The 25,003-nt window shown below is 42.9% G+C and overlaps 2 protein-coding genes across 7 annotated transcripts in view; one reads left to right on the top strand and one right to left on the bottom strand.

Moving 5' to 3' along the window:
- akt3a (v-akt murine thymoma viral oncogene homolog 3a) overlaps nucleotides 1-19,973 on the top strand; it is an 84,783-nt gene extending 64,810 nt beyond the window's left edge. For all 4 annotated transcript variants that reach the window (XM_027150143.2, XM_027150144.2, XM_047812532.1 and 1 more), the window contains 8 exons: nucleotides 1,108-1,173; nucleotides 1,735-1,803; nucleotides 3,594-3,716; nucleotides 4,126-4,254; nucleotides 11,845-12,059; nucleotides 12,856-12,943; nucleotides 13,306-13,408; nucleotides 15,532-19,973. In XM_027150143.2, the coding sequence (XP_027005944.1) occupies nucleotides 1,108-1,173; nucleotides 1,735-1,803; nucleotides 3,594-3,716; nucleotides 4,126-4,254; nucleotides 11,845-12,059; nucleotides 12,856-12,943; nucleotides 13,306-13,408; nucleotides 15,532-15,617 (879 nt within the window). In that variant the 3' untranslated portion in view covers nucleotides 15,618-19,973. The remainder of the gene's footprint in view (nucleotides 1-1,107; nucleotides 1,174-1,734; nucleotides 1,804-3,593; nucleotides 3,717-4,125; nucleotides 4,255-11,844; nucleotides 12,060-12,855; nucleotides 12,944-13,305; nucleotides 13,409-15,531) is intronic.
- Nucleotides 16,164-25,003, bottom strand: part of sdccag8 (SHH signaling and ciliogenesis regulator sdccag8) — a 50,500-nt gene continuing 41,660 nt past the window's right edge. For 2 of the 3 annotated variants that reach the window (XM_047812531.1, XM_027150139.2), the window contains 2 exons: nucleotides 22,870-22,996; nucleotides 20,126-20,633 (listed from right to left, as the gene is read on the bottom strand). In XM_047812531.1, the coding sequence (XP_047668487.1) occupies nucleotides 20,604-20,633; nucleotides 22,870-22,996 (157 nt within the window). In that variant the 3' untranslated portion in view covers nucleotides 20,126-20,603. Of the gene's footprint in view, nucleotides 19,249-20,125; nucleotides 20,634-22,869; nucleotides 22,997-25,003 lie in introns of those variants that run through there. The other variant, XR_003441100.2, reaches the window with a different exon arrangement.

Below are 25,003 nucleotides of genomic sequence, written 5' to 3'. Positions count from 1 at the left end.
AGCGAACATCCTTTCAACACACTTGCGCTACGTTACTTACCTGAAGTGAGTCGAAGCACAAAAGCAACCAGGGATCGACAAAGTTGAGAAAATGTAAACTTTAAAGAAAAGAAAACTTTAAGCAAAGAGAGAAATTTCTCCTTAGTCTCATACGACATGATACAGATACTGTATACACATGCCGAATTTTCCACACAAAACACCAACATCTCCCTCCACAATGTTGCATTTTAGCACCAAGGAAAGGGATTTGAACGCTAGTTCCACCACCCACTGATAAACACTGTTACCATGGCAACCGGTAGAAGGAACGCCTACTCCATAGTACAGCGAGTTGATAGTAGACTTGCAGAGATAAAAATCAGTGGATGTGTGAACACGGCATTAATGTAGTTGTAGAAGAGCAGTCATTTATAATCCCACTGTTCGGTCACCCAGAAGAGGACGAGTTCCCTTTTTTTTTATTATCGTATTTGCTTCCTCAAATTGATCTCAGGCAGATTTTGCTTCTCTTACACTGAAGCTGTTTTGTGACACTGTCTGAGAGCGACACATAAAATAAACAGTTGGCAGTTAAGTTGTGCTCCGAATCTTTTTATCACACACAAACCTCCATGCTTCTGTACACGTGCTTGTGTTCAATCCTAAAAGTTTGTCAAATAAAGTTGATGCAATGCTACACTGATGTGAATACACAGAGAGAGAGAGCGAGAGAGAGAGAGAGAAAGAGAGAGGGAGAAAGAGAGAGGGAGAAAGAGAGGGAGCGATAGACAGACACAGACAGAGAGACATAGACAGACACAGACAGACAGAAAAACACAGACAGACAGAAAGAGACAGACAGACAGACAGACAGAGAGAGAGAGAGAGAGAGATGGAAGCTGCACCTCACGTTCCTTTGAAAGCCAAAATCAGTTGATTAATCAACTCGAATAACTTTTTATTATTTTTGTTTAAGAACAAGTTTAATGACACTCCTATAGTGACATGTTCCACAATTTCTCATGTTATCATTGTGTACATATTATACCTAGTAGTAGAGGTAGGAAGGCAATATAAAGCATAAAGCACGCAGTTCATTCGCCTCTCCTTTTCCGCACGCCGCAGGACGAAGTGGCTCACACGCTCACCGAGAGCCGAGTGCTGAAAAACACCCGACACCCCTTCTTAACTGTGAGTACACACGCTTCCTAATGACTTACTGTACACGTTCTATACACGTACACAAGTTGTCTACAAGAGTTAAAAAGCTTCACAATGCACGTCTCCTATACGATAGCGCTCTCCCCAGGGTCTAATTATAATGCAGAGAATAAACTGTTATAAATTAGCAGCACAAATGTAGCTGTACATCTGTTGAGAAGTCGCCAGCGAGAGATCATTTCACTGACACTCCAGATGCTGTTGTATACCACATTTGATACGCAGCAGGTTCAAAAAAAACAAAACAAAAAAAAAAAACAATTTACCTGGGACACACCGGAGAGGCTGCCCCTCTTCACCTTCACCTGATTTCAAAGTTAGCATCAAGGCCAGAGTGAAGAAAACGCAGAGCCTTTGCTCTCGAGTGCTATCCCTTTTAATTTGCTCTCGGGAGAAGTTTGCATCTTTCAGCATATGTTTTGAAAAGATGCTTAACATACGTTTGTGTTTGCAAAGACATATGCTAAGTTGTTGGCTGTTTTTTTTTTTTTTTCTCTCCCCCTAATGGTGTGTATCTGCCTGCTGTTTTAGTCTTTGAAGTACTCATTCCAGACAAAAGACCGCCTCTGCTTCGTGATGGAATACGTCAACGGAGGAGAGGTATGTACTGTATGTAGCTGTACTTGCCTCGTGTGCTTGGATGGAGTAGATGCGTGCTCGCTCGTATCGCAGTGAGATTCTTTGAAAAAAGTTGATTTGGTGATTTTTTTTTAAACGAGGTTCCTGCATGTAGATGAGTGACAACGGAGATGGCATGGACTGTATTTACTCTGCGGCATCCATCAAACTGCTTTTTTATCCCAGCACGATATCATTGATCACAGATAATGCAGTGCTGCACATAAACAAACATCAAAATGCATGTTATCGTCGACTCCAAACCCCATTATGTGTGATTACTATCATTATTAATTAGCCGAAACATATAATACAGCCGCGTCAAGTGCCTTTATTGAAGTCTATACAGGAAAGTTATTTAGTATGTAGGCTCTATAATTACTAATAAACACATACATTTTGAACCCAACACACAGACTGTGAATAAATAAGTCAGCAAACACTCGTTTGTCTGAGGAACTGAACTAATATTGACAGAACATTGACGATTTTTTTAATAGGGCTTAGATCGAATCCTTATATCCTTGTTCACATTCTCGTTGATCTCTTTTAAAGTTAAACTAAAAAGCAAAAAAATGCCTGTGTGAGGGATGTAAAGTGTTAGGAATGAAATAGTCTGCGTTGTCAGATTTATTTCCTAAGCCGGTACTTAGCAAAGCAAACTGAATACTGTCTGACGCATCACATCCTCCATTGTACTACAGGGTTGTTTTTTTTTTTTTTTTTTTTTTTTTTTTAAATTTAAATAGAAAAGGGAATTTTTTCCCATGACTTAGTCTAATCTCCTTTGTGTTAATATTTGTATACGAGTTTGTCTCTGTGCGTGTGGTGTTTTCACATTGTAGCGAAACATTCCACATGTCTTACGTTCTATCAGCCGTTTGTTTAAAAGGAATGATTTTGTGTGGTATCTGCAAAGCCTGCAGCTATTCCACCTACTCCTCTTCCAGAAAGTTTCCAGCCCGTGACTTTATTCTTCAGGGCCTCTGCCTTTAATAAATGAAATTCCACCACCAATGGCGCTGTTTAATCAAGGAAGCAGCAATCTCGCTCTCATTTTCCCCTCAGCCCGTAGTGTCACCTGCTCCCCAGCCCGGTCCAGCCCGAGCCGCTTGCCTCCACACACTCAGCCCTTTGCATGCGCTGCTGCCCCTTTCAGCCGTGCCGCATTCACAGCTGCCAGTGCACTGATGAAAGCACACCTGTCCTAGTATACTTTGCTGTGCTCTCACTCCGTTTCTCACCTCCCCCCTCCCCGACTGATCGGCGGGCCCGTTAGCACTCCCCGGACGGCCATATTCAACTCCCTCCCATAGCAATTAAACGGCAGAGCCTCCCTGCCGGGCTCCTGGGTAATTTGTAGAAGACGAGCTCAAGCGGAGACGAGGGCCAAGCAGTTTGAAAGAAACCCTTGACATCTGACTGGGAGAGACAGGCGAAGGAGGGGGGATACTCCATAAAAAAATGAGGGCGATGATTGCGGGGGAAGGGGTGCTCCTGCCACTTTGATGGGACGTTAGCCCGCGAGCGCACTAGCGCTGCCTTTAACAAGATTGGTGTATTGATTAAAATGCTGATTTAACAGGCCTCGCCGGCCTCTCTCTGGAAAGCCAGGGATGATGCGCCAGCTGCTGTCTGGGTTCGCCAGGCGTCCTCCGAGGGCCCTGCCATCTATCATCTCAATATGGCGATGGGAGGCAGTTTGTGTTGTGTTAATTTCCTTCAATAAATCAGTAATTATTGCAATCCTGTCCCTGCTGTTTATCTTGCAGCTGTTTTTCCATTTGTCGAGAGAACGGGTGTTCTCAGAGGACCGCACGCGCTTCTACGGCGGCGAGATTGTCTCTGCCCTCGACTACCTGCACTCCACCAAGATAGTGTACCGGGATCTCAAGGTAAACAAAAATGAATTAATAAATAAAAAGAGGGAGGAAGGCAATCACACATTTTGGAACGCCTGTTGAGTTCCTGTGCACTGCTTTTATTTTGGCGTGTGGCACGGGACATGGAAAATGTAATTAAAAGCTGTAGAGTTTGAAGCTGTTTTTTTTTTTTTTTGGAGAGGGTTGATATCAAGCTCTGGCACCTGCCAAGAAACAAAAAAAAGAGTAAATAGCTGGAAGGATCTTTTCCCTGCCATGCTGTATGAAATGTAGATGGAGTAAATGGTTTCCTACAAAACATCAGCATGTTCTATGATCTGTTTAAACAAGTCAGTGTGTTTAAGCTTAACAAACAGTACATCCCATAATAGTGTGAAAAAGGAAATAAGTACTCACAACTTTTGTTTTGTTTTTTTCTTAGCTGGAGAATCTCATGCTTGACAAAGATGGCCACATTAAAATCACAGACTTCGGTCTGTGTAAAGAAGGAATCACCGATGCTGCTACTATGAAGACGTTCTGCGGTACACCAGAGTACCTGGCACCTGAGGTAACAAGCTCACACTGCTGTGGAGCTCATTACGACACCATAGCTGATATCACTTCATGCAGTACAGTAACAGGGAGTTAATGAATTTGTAAGAATGGTCTTTCTTCACTCCAGCACCAGGTAACTTTGGCATGCCCACAGTGTGCTGTTGAGTCTCTGTAATGATGTTCAATTGTAATCTCTCCAGAATAAACTGAGAGGCATGACACCGCTTACTAGGTATTCAAGAATCACAGCAGCAATCATTTCTTAACAGCCTGTAAAGCTCTCGTTGTTCTCACCTTTCACTGGTCACATTTCCTTGATGTCACACTGGTTCCAAGATCCTGATTTAAACTCCCCTAGATTCTGCGACCTCACACTTGCTCTCAGTTCCTTCTATTCCCTAAAGATCATTGTGTCTTTAATGACCTGTGTATGGCCCTTTAAATGATCGTCATGAATCATTGGCGCTTGCTTATTCGAGGATGCAGCTAGTCTGGTCAGTTGTATTCCACTCTTGTATGCAGCTAGAGATCATGCATGAGTACCTGTTGTAGTGTTTGGCCAGCTGTTGCAAGTTTCCTAAGCGATCACAGTGTTTCTACATGCTTGTAAAACAAGGGACACACAGATTTGGCCCTGTGCCTTCTAGGTTGTATTCCTGCAGAGTTGGTGTTGTTCTGCTTGCATAATTCTGGGTAACATCTTATCCCTCAGCTTTAATGTGAAAGTAATGTTCATCCAGGTGCTAAACCTACTAAAATATAAGGTGTTGGTGGTGCTGGTGCTGGTGGTGCTGGTGGTAGCTGCTGGTGTTGGAAGCTGGTGGTAACGGTAGTGTTTTGTGCTGGTAATGTTGGTGGTAGCTGGTGGTGATGGTATTGTTGGTGATGGTAGTGATGGTGCTGGTGGTGTTGGTAGTAGCTGATGATGGTGGAAGCTGGTGGTGTTGGTAGCTGATGGTATTGGTAGTGTTGGTGCTGTTGATGGTGGTGTTGGTAGCTGGTGGTGACGGTGGTGTTGGTGGTAGCTGATGGTGGTGGTGATTTTGGAAGCTGGTGTTGTTTTTCTAGCTGGTGGTATTGGTAGTGTTGGTGATGTTGATGGTTGGTAGTAGCTGGTGGTGTTGGTAGCTGGTCGTGACGGTAGTGTTGGTGCTGGTGGTAGTGTTGATGACGGTAGTGTTGGTGCTGGGGGTAGTGTTGATGACGGTAGTGTTGGTGCTGGTGGTAGTGTTGATGACGGTAGTGTTGGTGCTGGTGGTAGTGTTGATGATGGTAGTGTTGGTGCTGGTGGTAGTGTTGATGATTGTAGTGTTGGTGGTGGTGGTAGTGTTGATGACGGTAGTGTTGGTGCTGGTGGTAGTGTTGATGACGGTAGTGATGGTGGTGGTGGTAGTGTTGCTGGGGGTAGTGTTGATGACGGTAGTGTTGGTGCTGGGGGTAGTGTTGTTGACGGTAGTGTTGGTGCTGGGGGTAGTGTTGATGATGGTAGTGTTGGTGCTGGTGGTGTTGATGGTAGTGTTGGTGCTGGTGGTAGTGTTGATGACGGTAGTGTTGGTGCTGGGGGTAGTGTTGATGACGGTAGTGTTGGTGCTGGGGGTAGTGTTGATGACGGTAGTGTTGGTGCTGGTGGTAGTGTTGATGACGGTAGTGTTGGTGCTGGGGGTAGTGTTGATGACGGTAGTGTTGGTGCTGGGGGTAGTGTTGATGACGGTAGTGTTGGTGCTGGGGGTAGTGTTGGTGCTGGGGGTAGTGTTGATGACGGTAGTGTTGGTGCTGGGGGTAGTGTTGATGATGGTAGTGTTGGTGCTGGTGGTGTTGATGGTAGTGTTGGTGCTGGTGGTAGTGTTGATGACGGTAGTGTTGGTGCTGGGGGTAGTGTTGATGACGGTAGTGTTGGTGCTGGGGGTAGTGTTGATGACGGTAGTGTTGGTGCTGGGGGTAGTGTTGATGACGGTAGTGTTGGTGCTGGGGGTAGTGTTGGTGCTGGGGGTAGTGTTGATGACGGTAGTGTTGGTGCTGGGGGTAGTGTTGGTGCTGGGGGTAGTGTTGATGACGGTAGTGTTGGTGCTGGGGGTAGTGTTGATGACGGTAGTGTTGGTGCTGGTGGTGTTGATGGTAGCCGATGGTGGTGGTGCTCATGGTGGAAGCCGGTGGTGTTGGTGGAGGTATTGGTCTTGGTAGTGCTGGTGCTTTTTGATGTGACTAAATGTTTTGCAACAGAGCTGGAAAGCTGAAATTTTTCTCTAGCTCTTGGAAACAGCATCAGATCGCTCCTTGTGTAAGACTGGATAAATTACAGCTGGTGCTGCTGACTGGTAAGGAATAAAAGCAAAACATTTTCCCCAGATCTCTGTGTGCAAGATCAGAAGACAGAGTTAAAAAACTTTTCTGCACTGGAAGCAAAGTGGCATCAGTCACACACAATCTCCACTGTTTAGTGTTGAACTAAAGGCAATGTAAACATCATGGTAAAGTATTGCAGCTTTGGCTGTTTGCTTTCACGGTGAAATACGGAGGTGTGCAATTTGACAACAATGATGCTACGCTTTCACAACAAATCATCTCATTCCTGACAGCATTGTGAGTCAGTGTACGTATGTGGTCCACGCCTGTCCGTTCACACCTCAAGAGTCTCTCTCTCTCACACACTCACACACACACACACACACACACAAACACACACACACACACACACACACACACACACACACACACACACACACACACGCCCAAGAGCCATATGGACTCTAGTTGTACTGTTCCCAAATTATTCACAATGCTGAATTATGGTCAGTCATTAGTCTTTATTTACACCTAGTTGCAGTTAATGGAAGGCATTTTCCTTTCTCCTACATGCACACACTGAGCTATGAGTGCGTCTCTGAAACAATCCTATAAATCCAGATTTCTCCCTCGGTTCAGTTCTCAAGTCGTGCGCTGCAGCAGCAAATCTGAACTGTTGCTTTTCCGCCATGGAGCAAGACTCCAAGCTCGCAACTCGTCCTCTTCACCCAGGCATGCTCTGCTTTGCCCAGAGTGCAGCGGCTAAATCCATATTAATGAAGAGGAGAGGGAGAGTGGGCTCGGGCCGGAGGCGGGAGTGGGTGAGGAAGGGGGTGAAGTATAGATTCTGCTCGTGGAAAGAAAAAAAAAAGTACAGAAGACAATTTGGCGCAGCATTTTGTTTTGCTCAGCCTGGCCACTGTGCCAGGAGATGATTTGAGTGTTGGTTATTTTTCACAAGAGTATGTGATTGCACAAAAAAGTAGATGCTAAACAGAGGCAGATGGTGGCAGATGGGGGAGGTTGGAAGAAGGTGGCTGGGAAACCTGGAAATCTATACTGCCGTACTGGTGTAAAAATAACAGAGCACAGCCTGAGCCAGTGAGCCAAGTTCCAGAGATGCAAAGTAGAGGGGGATTAAAGAGAGAAGAGAAAGAAAGAGAGAGATTGGAGGATGGGTGGAAGACGATGATTTCTTTCCTTTTCGTGATATGGCCAAGAAAATGGAATAGTTTGACCAAGTAAAACACTATGGCTATCACCAAATCATCCTTTTCTGTAAATGTAAATAAGTCACATTAGCTTAATCTGTAATTATACAATATTAACGCCAGCTGATCGTAACGAAGCCGGTGCCAGTCTACTGTATGATAATGACATGAATGATTTCCAGACTACATCAGCATGAAACACATGTATGAGTGAGAGGGTTGCCAATTAATTTAAGGAGCATTTGTAGCTGAGTGTATCTGAATGTATGAGTAGAGCCTGAAGTATAATGATATACAGTACTTATACAGGTAGATCCTCTGGTCCTTTTCTAATTCCCCTGTGTGTGGATATAATTGTACGTGTGTGTGTGAGAGGGAGAGAGAGAGAGAGAGAGAGAGAGAGAGATCATCTACGTTCCCCAGCCAAGATGGGCTAAGCTGATGGAGGCTGCTTGTTCCACTGCCCTGCTGGTGGAGCGGCAGGCTCTCTGTGCCACTCACTCCGCTGCCAGCCTTGCCCATGGGCGAGTGGTGGGAGCAGCAGCAGTGCCACATGGCAGTGGGAGCAGGGGCCTGTTCTGGAACAGGGGGACCCCAACCGGCCCCGTGTGTGTTAATCGCATCCCTGCCTGCAGCCGAGCTGCTCAAACTCGCTCGCAGGACAAACAGCCTGCTCTCTCTCTGTCTCTTTCTCTCTCTCTCACACACACACACACACACACACACACACATACACACACACACGGAATAGCCTTCATAGACTTGACATGGTTCTCAAAGTGATGTGCAGTCAGTTTATTAGTAGTATTTAATTCATCTACACTGGTGGCCCCACCCTTTTATTATTTATTTATTCATTTATTAACCAAGTATTAGAAAGTTTGCCTCTTCACCTGAATCGAACACGTTTAATCCACACAATGAAAATGCCATGAGTTTTGTTGGTAAAAATCCAGAACTGAGGCGCTCTAATAAGGATGCCAATAAGTAGCTGCATGCTTCTGTACAGGTTGCAATGATAAGCCTGATATGTAAATAGTTGTGTAGAATTATATGCATCAATAAATGTGTGGCTGGGTTTAGTGATGTACTTTTTAAATGATTTTTTTTTAAAGTATTTTTTACACCCAGTTCTGTCACACATGCACAGATACAAGTGCACCGTGTTAAGAACAGTAATGTGGAGTGAGACCATTACGCACAGACTCCTGTATGTTCACATGTGTGGTTACATCACTCTGTGCTGGACAGAACACTGTGTACTTCATGGCTAGGAGAACTCCAGAATTTGGCACCAGCTTTATACAATCTGTGCCGTTATGGTAATTTCTATTTTTAATTTTTAATTTTTTTTTCATTTTGCAAGTTAAAGGTTTGACACGTACTAAACCGAGCAGCATTTCTGCAGTGACAGCATCAACTGGAGAAACCAGATGGAGACTACGTGTACAAATGCTGTGATTATTTGTATAAATACAGTTATGCTGTTTTGTTAACTAATAAACCATGGTGCTAGAGTCTGGTAGTTTAGAATTGTGTACATATCTGCTGGATTTTGTACCTTTTTTGTGGCAGAAGCGATTAAAAAAATTTGAGAAGAGAAAGCAGGTAAAATGTCGGTTTTTGAAGGCGTCTTGTTTGAATGTTAAAGGCTGTTCCTCTGCACGTGAGCTCATCATCCTTTGCTTAATCAGGCAGCCAGCGCTGGGCCTCAGTGCGAACTCGCACAGCTCTACCTGCTCTTAAAGATCAGAGAGGAGACATCGTTATCACTCGACTCCCAGCATATGCTTAACTGGCTCACGGCCAGCCAGCCTTGTCATTAGTCAGACATATTAATCAGGAAGCTCCCTCTGAAGAGCTGCCGCTCACTAGTACTCCTTCAGCTCCTGCTGCCCCTCTCCCTCCTCTTCCCCACCGAGGTGTGTGTGTGTGTGTGTGTGTGTGTGTCAGGTGCATTCGCGAGGAAGTGACTAGCACAAAGCTTTGATCACGTGATGGTGTAGAAGTTGAAGCCTCTGTGTCCAGGTTCCCAGCAGTCTCTTGGTTCAGGTAAAGTGACCTCTGTTCCATGCAGCTCACACACCAGAGCCTCTGGCAAAATGTTTACTTATTTAATGACTTTAGCCAACGAGTGGGAGCTGGAGCAGTAGGAAGTCAGCTCGTTCACGCAGACACTTTGTGTTCAGTGTGAATCTCAGAACTCTTGCCACTCTACAGACATTATGAGTAATTATTGAGTTGTGTGCACCGAATACTTTTTGTTCTGACTGCCAAGTGATCGCACTTACAGAAATTAAAATCTTGATTATGTTTTTTTTTTGTTTTTTTTAAACAACCCAGCAGCCTTTTTTTTTTTGGTGCCACTTAATTAATTACACATTGGTATAACGTACAGTAACAACTGAGGAAGTGCACAGTTACAGAAAGAGCAGAGCTTAAAAATGCACAATTGTTACTCAGGAAACTCCCTCAGAAGAGCTGCCTTTTAATAATTCCTTCCATTTATTTAAAGATTTATTTTGCTTTATCTTACTACATCTCGCTACTATTCTTTCTTTCTTGTGTCTATTAAGTGCCTTGGCTTTTACGGACGCAAATGGAAGGCGCTATTTTCCCCTTGGGATCAATAAAGTGCTATCTTATCTAATATCTAATACACATCTATACTAAATGTAGTTGTAGATACACGAGTATATCTTGACAGTTTGATGTGTGAGACTGCTATAATTCCTGTACCACATTCGTGTTGGGAAATCCTCCAACCTCAGGTGGATAAATACAGTGAAGGTGCCTCCATACTTACCACAGAGAAAAGGGTTGTTTTATGTAACCTACACTGGATCTGTGTATTGCAGTGACAGTCAGAAATTGCTGATACTGACATGATTATTGCTGCTACATTACCAATAGTGTTACTGTGCACTAGTGTTGTCTCACTCTGTCTTTATATAGTCTCACATACAGTTATGTGTTGCACCAGGATCTTGTAGAAACAACATTTTGTTCCGATGTACAGTATATGAATGAATTGGATAATGGAAGCCTTTATTTTGTCTCACATACATTACAACACAGTGAAATTCTTTTCTTTGCATATCCCAACTTTGGAGGTTGGGGTCAGAGTGCAGGGGCAGCTATGAAACAGAGGGTTAAGGGCCTTGCTCTAGGGACCAACAGTGGCAGCTTGTCAGTGCTGGGGCTTGAACCCTGATCCTCCAGTCAACAACTCGGAGCCTTAACCACTTGAGCCACCACTGACCCCAGTGTACATACAGTATGTGTACAATACTCACTTGACACAAAAGAAAAAAGTTAAAGAAATGAACTTTTCATACCGTGTTGCTGTGATCCGACTCTTTAGGGACGGATAAATTCTAAATGTAAAATTAATTCCAGCACCAGACAATGTAAAAGTTCCAGTGGGTTGCCATGTTTTTGTTGCCTGGAAACCCAACTGACTAAGCGATAAGTAATATAATGTGAAAGCATCCTGTAGACCAGTTCATAAAGTAAGATGAACCAATATAGAAGTCTACATGAATCCCTAGTGAAGGGACGGTTGTGTGTAGCAAGTCATGACATGCTTTCTAATGTAGCATGTTGTGTTTGTCAGTCATTAGTCAGTGAGACTGGTGGTGAGACGGTGTTGTCCTTCATTGCTGTAAGTAGGCAATAAAGAGCGTTACTGAGTATGACTGCAACTTTTTTTTTTCTTCTTCACTCGGTTTCTTCAGTGTTTCCCCTTTGAGACCGTTCTCTGTATTTATTTGAGAGACATCTATGCCATTCACGATCGCTAATTAATCCGCTAAGTAAAAATAGTTCTACCCACAGTCACACTGCCACTCGGCCAACATGCCTGTTTGCTGAATGTCAACAGGAAGTGTTTTTTTCTTCTTCTTTTTTTCACGGGTTCAGCTTACTGAACCTTACCACTGTTTGTTACGTTTGTTACATTATAGTTTAGGTATAAATTAGTGACTTTTTTTTAATAAGATTTTGCATCACTCTGTTACTTGGTATGCAATATATACTGTCTGTGTGTGCCTGTTTGTTTGTGGAGTTTGACTTTGTGTGTGTGTGTGTGTGTGTGTGTGTCCCCTCAGGTGCTAGAGGATAACGATTATGGCCGGGCAGTAGACTGGTGGGGTTTGGGTGTGGTGATGTATGAGATGATGTGTGGCAGGTTACCCTTCTACAATCAGGACCATGAGAAGCTTTTCGAGCTCATCCTTATGGAGGACATCAAGTTCCCCCGGACGCTGTCGGCCGACGCCAAGTCTCTGCTGTCGGGCCTGCTCATCAAAGACCCGAACAAGAGGTAGTGGCTCAGTAAACATCTACACATTTACATCATTATCGTTACACTGCCAGAGAAACTGGATACTTTAAAGTTACAAGGTGGAATGTTTATTTAAATAAAAAAAGACATATATATATTCAATAAAGAAACAATAAGTTGTATGCACATTTTTATTCTGATTGGATGGGTTCATAAAAACACACACACACACACACAAACAGACACAGGTGCTTTCTAAACACAGAACGTCTCTGTGTCACGTGACGTGCAAGCCTGTTGTGCTTCCTTCGTGCATGTAGTGGACTGTGACGCTAGAAGCTGAATACGAACAGATTTCTGGCTGAGGCTGTGTGGGGAAAGGTGCGATGTTCAGTGTATACACACGAGTAGCAAGTAACTTAAGGAACTTTCTATTTCTGTTTATTACACATCGATCTTATTCACGTAGTTAAGTGGTAGATGTGCCGAGCATTTAAGTTTGGATGCAGTGATATGTGACAGATTCTTAGTGCGGGTAGTGCTGTTCAAATATATTCAATGTATATAATAACTGCTGTATTTAATAACCACAGGATTTTATCTTGAAAGAAAAAATATATATATTTCGGTTATATTTTAAACTTCCTGATAAAATCCAGTTGAAATATCAGAGCAATTCTGTTTAAACTAAGGCGGTGATTGTGTAGAGCAGTGACTTCTACTGTTCACAACACAGCTTTGCATTTCTATTAGCATCTCTGTCACACACACACACACACACACACACACGCGTATTGTGCTTTACACATTCATGATCCACCCGTTTGATCCACAGACTCGGCGGAGGTCCAGACGACGCTAAAGAAATAATGCGACACAGTTTCTTCGCTGCAGTTGACTGGCAAGATGTTTATGATAAAAAGGTAAACTTAGCTGCTGCTTCTGTCTTAGACCATATTTAGAAACCTTAAGAGCATTAAGGATATTTATATTCTCCTTATTCTGTGTAGAAAGCATTAATGGGATTAGCGTTAAATACAAGGACTGATTGATGGATAGTTAATAGTGCTACATTAGTCAGAGACGTTCGTTGTTTGCTCAGAGACTGAAATCTCCCCCTGAAGGCAGAGAGAATACAATGGTGTAAAACTCCGAGGTGTAAGATTGAGCCCTGCAGCTCCCACACAACACGCAGTGTTACACCTGCACAAACAGGTGCTCTGTGTTGTGTATGTGCGTGTTTTCTTTTCATCACTCCGGCTTTTTCTCACACTTCCTTCCTCAGCTGATACCTCCCTTCAAGCCTCAGGTGTCGTCAGAGACGGATACCAGATATTTTGACGAGGAGTTCACGGCACAGACGATTACAATAACTCCCCCTGAAAAATGTAAGTGTGTCGTTTGTGTTGTCATCAGTCTGTGTGTGCTCGCATAAACACACAACACAACAGCAGGGTTTGGTTTTTTTTGTGCCTACACTGAATGTACTGACCTTGATGACTTCTTATGTGCAGCGAAGTCCAAAAGTCTGCATCCACACTGAGCACTTTTTCATTTGAAAACGTTTACTGTTCAGTGTCACCAAATGAGGATGAGTCTGGTTCCTCTCAAGGCATCTTCCTCATATCATCTCAGGGGGGTTTTCTTTGCCACCGTCTCCTCAGTCTTGCTCATTAGGGATAAATATTAGATATAAATAGCGATTTCATTTAAAACTAACATTTTTATTCTGTCTCTATACTGCTGTAAAGCTGTTTTGAGACAATGTCAGGTGTTAAAAGCGCTATTCAAATAAATAGAATTAAATAGAACTTGTCAACTTGTGGAGTTCATGTCAGCTCCATATGCTGCACAAGCAACAAGTACAAGTGGAAAAACAACAGGGAAAAGGTTTTTAGCTTGAAAACAAAGTGTTGTAAAAGTATGCACACCCCAAATTTAACACTGACTTAACGCATCTTCCTTTTGGCAATTTGGTCCCTTTAGTCCTTACAAACCTGCTCAAGAGCTGTGCATTTAGTTGTTGTTCTCTACACAACCCTCTTCAGTTCATCCCACAGGCTTTTGTTGGGCTTTAGGTCTGAGATCTGGGACTGGGCCTTTTAACAATATTACTTTTCTGAAGCTACACTAACTGACTGCTGCCTTAACAACTAAGCCATCGTGTGTACGGCGAGCGGGCAGCGTGAGCTCTTCTCTCATTGGATGATGTGATGGAGAAGAAGCATCCCGGACAGTTTAACAGCCCCTGTCTGATTTATTATGTTTCGCTTTCACTATGGCATGTCACTGTCTTTAGATAGACTGACATTTACCACCACATTTCTAAAACTGGCTCCTTGTTTAACCAAAATGATATTTGAAGAAATCCCAGAGAAGAATAGAAAGTAAATAAAAAACATCACATTGTTTTGTGTGAAATATCTTAAAGCAGCATTCAGTGATGGATGGACAGATAAAAACATGGATGGATGGATGGATGGATGGATGGATGGAAAAAAAGATAGATAGATGGATGGATGGATAAAAAGATAGATGGATGGATAAGAAGGTGGATAGGTGGATGGATGGATGTAAAAAAGATAGATGGATAAAAAGATAGATAGACGGATGGATAGATAAAAAGATAGATGTATAGAAGGTGGATAGATGGATGGATGGATGTAAAAAAGATAGATGGATAAAAAGATAGATAGACGGATGGATAGATAAAAAGATAGATGTATAGATGGATGGATGGATAAAAAGATGGATGGAAAAGTGAACGCACAGAGGAACAAGAAGACGCCATGACGTGTATGAGGCTCTTGTGTGAGTCTGGATAAACATGCCCCTTCTTCAGCAGAGTACTGATCTCCTGTACGAGCCAAGACACTACGCTCTAAACCTAGTGGGTTTTTTCCCCCTAATATATTTATTTATTTCTATTTTACATATTCCCTTATTTTCCGCATGCTTATGTAACACTAATGTTTTAACTTTTCATGATGACACTTACTGACCTTTACAAGTGTTAACAATACCGAAAATAGAAAGTATGCAAAGTTTCTAAAAAAATAAAATAAAAATCAATACAGGATTTTAAACCGTCTCGAGTTTTCTCTCCCACATTGTATATTTTTGTCATTCGATCACTGAAAGATTTCCATGAAACAGTTAAAGAAGTGACTTGAGAAAGGTTCAGCGCCCGGCACTGCCGCTTTGGATCGAGTTCTCTGCCAAGGAGACTATCAGCTGCTTCCCTGCCAATGAGACTCGGGCTGTTTACCTGTTTTCTGCCACGTTTATGTTCAAACAATCCCTTACAAATGTGTGGCTGTCACTTTTATTAGCGCACTGTTAAGGTGTGTTGACAGAAAATTTGATGACATCTTGGATAAACTTTTTATAAATGGATTACTACAAACAGAGCATATGGCTGTGTGCGTGTGTGTATATACAGTATATTTTCATTACCAGCTCTGCTATTTCTCCTGTGTGTGTGTGTGTGTGTGTGTGTGTGTGTGTGTAGTTGATGAAGACGGGATGGACTGCATGGATAACGAGCGGCGGCCACATTTCCCTCAGTTCTCCTACTCGGCCAGTGGGAGAGAGTGAACCCTACACAGCCAGCACTGCCTCTTCATCACCATCATCATCATCACCATCATCATCATCATCACCATCACACTGACCACAGGAGCAGAATAGTCCTACAGCTTTTACCCAGTCAGACTTAGCCCAAACAATGCTCCCCTTCTCCACTGGGACTCTACACTCATCATCCTCTACACAGGCCAAGAGCTCCAGGACACGCTTGGATTTTAATGGTAACAGGAATTTTGCACGTCGGGCTGAGCTGAAGTCCAGTCCGCTGAAACGCCCCAGGCTGCTGGGGAGAAGAACTGTTGTTTGTTTACTTTTTTTGTGTGTTTATTTTCTGTACGAGTGTGTTTTATTTCTGCACCGAGATGCTTAAATATGTTCACACTCCTCCTTCATTGGGCGCAAAAGCACTTAAGCTGCAGAGCACCTTTTCATCTTGGGTCCATCCCTGTGTGGCTTGAGATTCACACACGTAAGCGCTGCGTGTTGTGTGACGTCTGATACGAAGTACAACCGAATGCCTCTGTTCTTTTTTTTTTTTTTTTTTTTCTTTGTGTGTGTGTCCAAAACTGCCATAACAGTATACTCAGGCTGCACAAGTGTTGAGTTCAGTAAACAAGCTTCACTAATAGTCGCTCACTGATCCTAGGCCACTCGCACCACTGGCACTCACGCTAGCGTACAAAATCAGCACTGCGACACACAACCTCCAGTAACGTATGTCAGCATCTGCTGTGTTCAAATGCTCAGCTAGCATTTCTCTCTCACTGTGGAACTGCAGTACTTTGCTTTCTTTTACCTACTCAGCAAACGGGTTGATGGGGATAAGAAAGGGGAAGACGGAACAGGGGAAGAGTGTGTGTGTGTGTGTGCGCGCGCGCATTCTTTCTGTTCTTGATGTTTTGAGCTGAACAGTTCTGTAAATCTGAGCCATACAGCACTGTACCTCCTGATACTTTATCTGTTCGGCTCAGAAAAGCCTCGAGTCTCGACGACAGTCTGATCCAGCCTGTACGGTGTTGACCACTTTCCGAAGATTAGCTCGCAGCTCGTTCCCTTTTCTGTCATTCCCTTTTCCTCCTGATGGTGAAATGACAGAGGAGTAAGAGTGGAGGGAATGAAGGAATTGCATTCACTACAGCAGCTCTAAGCGACGCCGTCAGGAACTCCTAACACGACTGATATAAACAACAAACGTTCTCTTCCACTGATATAAAGTACAAACCCACTGCGAGCTCAGTGCAGTTGGCTGTAATCGGTGAAGCTCACATCACCTGACGGAGTACCGAGTGTTTGTATCTGTATTTGTGTGTTAGGTTAGAGAATGTAGTTAAATAAAATGATCCTATTTATTTTTTTTTCCTGATTTGTGTTACTTCTAACGAGTGCTGTCAGGAATTGGACACAAACGCACCTAAAATGGCTTCAGAATGTAAATCAGGCAAAGCAAACATTTTGTTTTTCTATTTAAGTTTTTTTTTATTTTGTTATTTTGAACAAGTTACGGTGAAGACGACATTTTCAGGAGCCTCTTCACTTCTTCAGCATTGCTTGTTTGTTTGCACAGAGACTTTCTGTGTTGTGTCTGTATTGCTGCACAACCTGGTGACCACAAATACCACTGCAGAAGATAAAGAACGCAGCTTAAGCACTGAGCAGCCTGAAACTAGTGATAGTCAGAACACAGAGCTTGCTTAAGTTCCCCCACGTGGCCAGTGCTCTCTTTTTGTTCTAGCTCTCGTCTCCTGTCGGTTGCTGTTAATTAAGCAGGTGAGGTGAGATTGGGAATCAGCCGGAGATTGGTAAAGCAGCCCATAAAGAGTTGTGCAGAAGGCGGTCATGTGATCTATGATCAGCAGCAGCAGCAGCTATGAGCCTAATGTACAGTTTGGTGTGACGTGTGAGAAATTCAGATGTCAGTACACACGAGTGATGTCAGGTGTGAAGACGTGATGGACGTCGGAGAGCTGTAACTCTCTGAGTTGGTCAGACCAAAAATCTAAGTGTTTTATGTCTTTCTGAGTGTTTTGTGTTTAAAATCTATACTACATTCCATGATCCTTGTCAGTTTAAGTGTTTCCTGTCTGTGTCTCCGTTTTATTTCAAGAGAAGATGGTGGTACGTTTTTCGGTGAGTCTTTGAACTTAACTTGCATGTTGTGAAACTGATGGTTCAGACGGATCGGTGTGTGTGTGTGTGTGTGTGTGTGTGTGTGTGTGTATATATATATGCACATGATGTACAGCAGGTCACCTTGCCGTGTCACAGCTCCACATTACTGGGTTTAGTGTTTTTGTCGTGTTCCTTATAGTTCACAGCTTTCTTTAAACATGACAGGAGGCGGACTGACTGCTCTATATTGCCCTTAGGTGTGAATGTGTGTGTCTGGAGTTTCTTCCAGCATCACACCCGGTGCTCCGGCTCCAGATTGACCGCGATGCTGATAAGGATAAAGTGATTACTGGCATTAAGAAGCCCAGCAGTGGTTAAGTGTAAAGAGTTTGAAGTGAACGAGAGGTCGGTGTGGGTTCACTGTTTATGATCTGGTACGATGCGAAGGACATTGAGGATGATGATGATGGTGTAAAGGATAAAACATGTTATGAGGAAGAGGACATTGCTGTGTCGGATTTGACCGCCACTCCTCTGTATTAGAAGATTAAGACATGTCGATGCAGGTTTACAGTAAACGTGTGTGTGTGTGTGTGTGACTGCTATATTGATGTCACGTTTCTTTGCTGTTGAGAGAAAAGGACAGAGGAGATAATCTGGTAATAATTGCAGTGACTGCACTGCTACTGAGCATGAACTGGTTGCCTTTGTTGGTGGTGGTGAAAGTTGTTCCTGAGCTACTGCAAACCACAAGAGCTTCTGTCTTCCAACCTTCTGCTTTCTTTTCCTTTCTTTTCCCTCATGACGCTACCTAGTGCGAGGTGAACGGGGTTATACTCCTGCTTGTTCACGCCTACTTTCGGTTCATTTTTTCAACTCGAAAATTGTTCCACGTTTTGTTTGTTTTGTTTTGTTGTCTGACGTCAGTGTTTTTTTTTTCTTGTCCGAGGGGTGTGTGATTGTGTGTCAGTAGCTGATCGCTCTACTGAAACAAGGCCTTTGGCACTGCAGGCCGAAAACACAATACACTTTTTAAAAATCCATAGTCACAAAACATGGCTTTAAATTATGTCTAACAGCACTTTCATGTCCATTTCTCTTTTTCTATAGTTCAGCTAATAACAAAATAAAAGGTCCCTGCTTTAGGAAGAAAAAAAAAAGGACTTGAAAGCACACATTCCCTTCACACACTCCTTGTCTTGTTTTTTTTTTTATTTTTTAAAAAGAGAAATGTACTTTTGCTTTGTAAAGCATTACGCTGTGAATGTGGTGAGACACTGCCAGGAGTTTCTGCTTCGGTGACATTCAGACAGGCCGACTTTTCCGGCTCGCCCTCCCTCTTTGTGGGAAAAGTCAGACCTGACCAGTGACACCGCCTCAAACTGTTACCGTCGGCGCTCAACTGGGGGATGAGTAGAAGAAGCGCAAGGAGCTGTGCTTAAACACAGAGGTCCGGTACATAACGTCACACAGGCTCTGATTCTTAGGCTGCAAAAGAGCTCCAGCACAGATCCGGTGACCTGCTCCCTCACTGTAGAGGGAAAGACAGAGTAGTGTGAACTAGTGTGAGTGAAGGACACACACACACACACACACACACACACATAGAGTCCTGGCCATGTGAGCTGATGGGGTCCATCCTTACTTACTGCAGGGTCTCGAAGAAATCTTTTACACCTCAACGTACACACTTTGCTGCTACTGTTTGTATTGTCCACAACATTAATTTCTTGTTCTCTGGCTCCTGGTAGTGTATTATGAACAAGCATGAATTGTAAAGTATTTATTTAAAAACAAAAAAGAGAAAACTTTGAAAAAAGAGCAAAAAAACAACAACAAAAAAATACAACTTAAAAAAAAAAAGAGAGAGAACTTGTAATTGATTTTACAGCCATGTAGCTTTAGAGTCCGTGACACTTCTTGCCCTTGCTAGCTCTGTCATTAGATCCATGTTCAGATCTAGACATGTGGTTCCGATTTTTTTTATGCAGGAGGGACTTAAAAAAAATAAAATAAAAGCAGCAAGCGAAAGACCAACTGTATTAATGGTTGTGATTATTTAATGACTAAAAGAGAATGCTTATTTCATGACTATATGGCCCACAAGGATGTAAAAAAAAATGCTGATCTATGAGAAACCTTTTTTGTACACTGAACATCCTTAGTATTTTTACATGTAAATGTATATGATAGGGATGCACATTATTTTCCTTCTTACAGACTGCTTAAATAAAACACTATGTCAATCTGCGCTCATCTCGCCTCTTGTGTTTGCTCTTGCTTCCTTCCTGGATGACTTATCACCGAGGGTCTCTTCTCTTCTCTTCTCATTCGTGTTATCGTCCAATTTTATTTTTTCCTTCAGACTACTTCAGCGTTTAGATGTATAATTCATATCCAGTCGACTGTTAGAGTTGAACGTTTATTAACAAAGCTTGTTTACAAAACAAAAGTTCCAAACATGTCAGACGTGTAAAAACAGCAAATAAATTATGTCTCGTTTCAGTCTTTATATTAGAAAAATCATCATTTTAAATACATTTGTCAGATAAGAAATCCTAAACGGTGAACTTGATTTACTAAATCCATGTGTTAAAGGGTGTGTGTGTGTGTGTGTGTGTGAGAGAGAGAGATTGTGAGAGGGAGGAAGGGACGGTGTGTGTGTGTGTGAGTGTTAGAGACTGAGAGCCAGCACTGCTGCTGTGTGTGCAGTATGGACTGTGATGTCACACGACCCCCTGCAGCCATCACACGCACAAACTCTCACCCACTCACCCACTTCTTACTTGTAGAAAATCCCTCATGATTTGGGAGTAAAGCCGCGGCGCTGGTGCTCTGTCGGTGTGAGAGGATTAACTTCGTCGAGAGAGAAGGAACTAGCCGGCCTCACGCTGTTTCGCTCCTCTCTGCTGGGAACTGAGGGAGAAAACACAAAGCGCTCGGTTCAGTCCGTTGCTTGGATTCTGTGGAGTTCTGTGGTGCTTATTCAGAACGCATTCACTGCTAAAGTCATTCTAACTTCTAACCACACATGCACTCGAATAAAGATCATCAAATAAGGTTCCCTTCTATACTCTACACCGTGCTGCTACAATAAATCCCTGTTCGCATTAATCACAGTAATGCTGGAAACATTTCACGGCCAGACTGCAGAGGTGTAGCTGTCACACAGGTAGAGAAGGTCAGCTGTTCACATCTCATTCAACTACTCAGTGCAAGAGAAGCTCCGCTTCATTCAAACTGTCAGGTAAAGATCTTTCTTTTTAATGAACTGCTGTTCAGTAAGCCTGATTAGAGACGTGTCTCAGGGTCTGAGCCGTGCAGCGTTTACGCTCCTTAACGTTATTCGGTGAATGTAGCCGAGGAATGCAACCTTGAGGGCTTTTGAATTCAAGTATGTTACTGACGTATTCTTCAGTCCTGCAGTCAGCCACAGCCTTTCAGGTGTGTTCTGAGAAATGAATCATTGAAACTCTGGAGAACGTCAGATTAGACTCTGGCGATAAAGCCAGAAGGCTTCATATTTCATGAGGTTTCGCTGGTGATTTAAACGTGTCGCATGTGTTGATAAAGTTGTCTCGGATGTGTTACTGAGCACAGAGGAGAAGACCTCATCTAGCGGTTTCTACGTACTGTAGACCTCCGACCTCGGCTGCGTCCTCGACACTCGTCGGGACGGCTTTATTACTCAATTTCTTACCGGTTCGCTATAGAGAATTTATTACAAAAAATGATTAAAGAAAAAAAAACAAAGCTCATACTATTTGAAAATAATCTGATTAAATTCACAAAAATTCTGGATGGATCAGAAGAACGGACAGACGATAGTAAGGGGGGAAAAAGGAGTGGGAAAAAGAGAAAAGAACAGGAGAGACTAAAAGAAGCAAGGAAATAGCTCGAGATATTGTGGACAGAAGGGAGCCGTGGACGGGGACACGGAGCCCATGGCATAGCTCTCAGCTGATCAGAAAACCAGCCCTGAATTTCTGAGCATCAGAGTGTAACGTTTCACTTCTGTATGACTAACAGGAAGGAAGCTAGTGAAGGAAAACTGTATCAGACATCTGACCTTACTGGGGCTCTGAACCTGCTCTGAACTCCACTATCTATCACTTCTTATCAGTCTGCTGGGTAGAATTTAAAGTTCCTTATAATTCCATAGAAAACATTCGACCGCTCATCCTTGAGTCATCCTTGAGACGGACAGATGACCCGAAGACAGTGACCGGGTGATAGATGCTTAAAAACAGGATAGGAGAGATGAAGGAATGCAATGAAGAATGTAGGAAAGAAGGAAGTGAGGAACAAAAAACAAGAGAGGGAAGGAAAATGGAAGAAAGAAAAAAAAGAAAGAGAAACAGGGAGAAAGGAAAGACGGAGAAAAAGAAGGAAGGGACAGAAATGGGGGGGATGAAAAGAAAAACACACTTTCAACAATTGTTTTGCTTTTGTCTTCATCAGTCAGCTTTTTCACTGAAGCACTGGAAGCCTCTCCGACTTCTGTCGGTTCTTTTTGCTAAACGCTGTGAACTTTTGCGTGCGGCTGCTCAGAGCAGCGTGTTGATTTTGTTTCTCTAAGGGAGAGTGGGAGCTGTTAACTCTCACCTCTCTCCTAACAAAACAACAGCATGGCAGTATTAACAGAGCTGCGAGCGACGGCGCTTTGCAGAGTGGCGCTCTGTTTGCCATAATCTCCTACAGATGTCAGCGTGCGGCTAGTCACTGTCTGTTGCTGACGCGCCTCTAGCAGCAATCTGGATGAGCATCTGTGGACGCCTAGTCTTGCGTGATGTGCAGCCATGGCTACCAGCTGTTGTGCTACTTGCTCTCTCTCTCTCTCTCTCTCAGCTGACATGGGTAGACTAAACGTGCTATCAGCACAGTTGGAATTTAAGCGATAGCATTTGTGAGCGCAAAATTGCGTACGACTTTCATCATTCTCACATTCACAAACGGCAAAATCCAAGAGCAATAAAAACGAAGACAAACGGCGGATGTCGAGCAGAAGACTGTCGAACTAAGAAGCGTTTTGAATGATCACGATGTGTAAAACAGGACTGTTTGGCTGCTTTTGCTCCAGATGTCACTGTGGCTACTTGAGGCTGTGGTAGTAAAATAAGATGAGGTGATTTTCAGGGTGCGGTCGCCTCACCTGTACATGCAGCCTGTGCATCTCTTCAGTGACAAACTGCCTCTCGTGTACGAGCTGGTTCTGTCTGCTGAGCAGCTCCATCACCTGCTGAGCGCTGGACTGACAGTGCTGGTCCAGCTGCTGCAATCTGCACACACAACAACCCCACTCTCTGTTAGTCTCCAACATACATGTATACTCTCTCTCTCTCTCTCTCTCTCTCTCTCTCTCTCTCACACACACACACACACACACACACACACAGCTTTTAATTATTTGTTTCAGTTATTTATTACAATAAAAATTGATTAAGAATGGATTTATTGTGAGTATGTCAATACTTAGGCTCCTAAACAGTAGGCCAATGAACTGAGAGCTAGCTGGTGCATCATAATACTTAATACACACAATAATGAACAGCTGACTGAGACCAAAGATGAATTTGATCAGAATGGCTGTTTTGCAACAACTGCACTTCATTCATTCTAGGTTTTGTCTTGATTAATAGATACAAGTTCAAACCACTTACAAGCACAATGTAACTATAGGTGAGTGCAGTGGCACAATATTTTTTTATCATGTTCCTTGAAACCCGAATGTGATGATACACAATACGCCACAATACACTACACTGGGGTTTAAAATACTTCACCTTGGCATTCTTTTTTAACTTAACACAATGGTTTTTGTTACAAATGATCTTCTCAGCAGTGACCTGAGTGAACAGTAGAATTGTTGAGACATTAGTTTCAGAGTTGCTTAGTATTTGGTTTGTCACCTTTTTTGCTTTAATGCCAGTGTGCACTCGAGCATACTGTATGCTTCACTACAAGGGATAAGACTCCCAGAAAATCAGACCAGGAGTTAACTTGGTCACAATCACACAGTTGCTTCCATTTAAATTGTGAAATTTAGCAAAATATATTCATCCTGAATATTAAATATAACTTACACATTTCCTTTTTTCCCTTTGAGTTTATTTCCAGTGTTAAAAACTCCCAGAGAGGGAGGGAAGGAGAGGAGGAGGGAGGAAGACCGCCGGAAGAGAGTGGGAAGGAAGAGAGTGAGGAAGGAAGAAAGGAAGAAAGAGAGTGAGTAAGGAAGGAAGGGAGTGAGGAAGGAAAGAAGGAAAAAGAAGGAAGAGAGTGAGGAAGGAAGGAAGGAAGGAAGGAAGGAAGGAAGGAAGGAAGGAAGGAAGGAAAGAAAGAAGGAAAGTAAGAAGGAAAGAAGAGAGGGAGGAAGGAAGAAAGAAAGAAAGAGAGGAAGGAAGGAAGGAAGGAAGGAAGGAAGGAAGGAAGGAAGAAAGGAAAGAAGGAAGAGAGTGAGGAAGGAAGGAAGGAAGGAAGGAAGGAAGGAAGGAAGGAAGGAAGGAAGGAAGAGAGAAAGGAAGGAAGGGAGGAAGAGAGTGAGGGAGGAAGGAAGGATAAAATTAAAGAAATGAAGGAAGGAAGGAAGGAAGGAAGGAAGGAAGGAAAAAGGAAAGAAAGAGAAGAGAGGGAGGGAGAGAGGGAGGGAGGAGAGTTTAAGGTCATTAAATAATTTGAAATAAATGTAAATAAAAAAGAAATAATTGACAAGGAAAGGAAACAGAAAAGGAAACAATTCAAATTCATTACAAATACTCATTACTCTGTACCTGTAATACGTATGTAATATTAATATTATACTGTATGCAGTCATATCACCAGCTCTACAAGGAAAGAAAAGAAAAGCAAAACCCTTACAACACATCACCTTGTGCGGCACACACAACTGTCTTTATTTGAACTGTTTTTTAGAAAGACTGTTCAGGAAGTGATGCACTGCCTTATTAATAGATGCTGTGCCTATTTTTACTATGACGAGGGACAAAAGCTGAACATTGGCATTTTTACTTTTCTGTAGTGTTGCTGCTGCTGTACAGTGAGATTCAGACCTAATAACCTGCATCGTTCCTTCATTAGCGTCATTACTAATCCAGCCAAACAGTGGATGTGCTATGTTTACACAAACACACACTAATTACAGTATAACAAATCTTTTACAACTGAGAGATAAACACATTTTCATAACAATGGGTCGATGTTAAGGGGTCTAAAGAGTCTAAAGTCCACCTGCTACTGTAACTCAGTAGCGCTTACGGAGATGATATCTTTTAAATCTTTTAAACCATTTT

This window comes from Tachysurus fulvidraco, chromosome 4 (assembly GCF_022655615.1).
Source record: "Tachysurus fulvidraco isolate hzauxx_2018 chromosome 4, HZAU_PFXX_2.0, whole genome shotgun sequence".
In the NCBI taxonomy this organism is placed as follows: Eukaryota; Metazoa; Chordata; class Actinopteri; order Siluriformes; family Bagridae; genus Tachysurus; species Tachysurus fulvidraco.
Note: the sequence above shows the minus strand (reverse complement) of the source record. Positions and strands in the feature narration are given on the sequence as shown.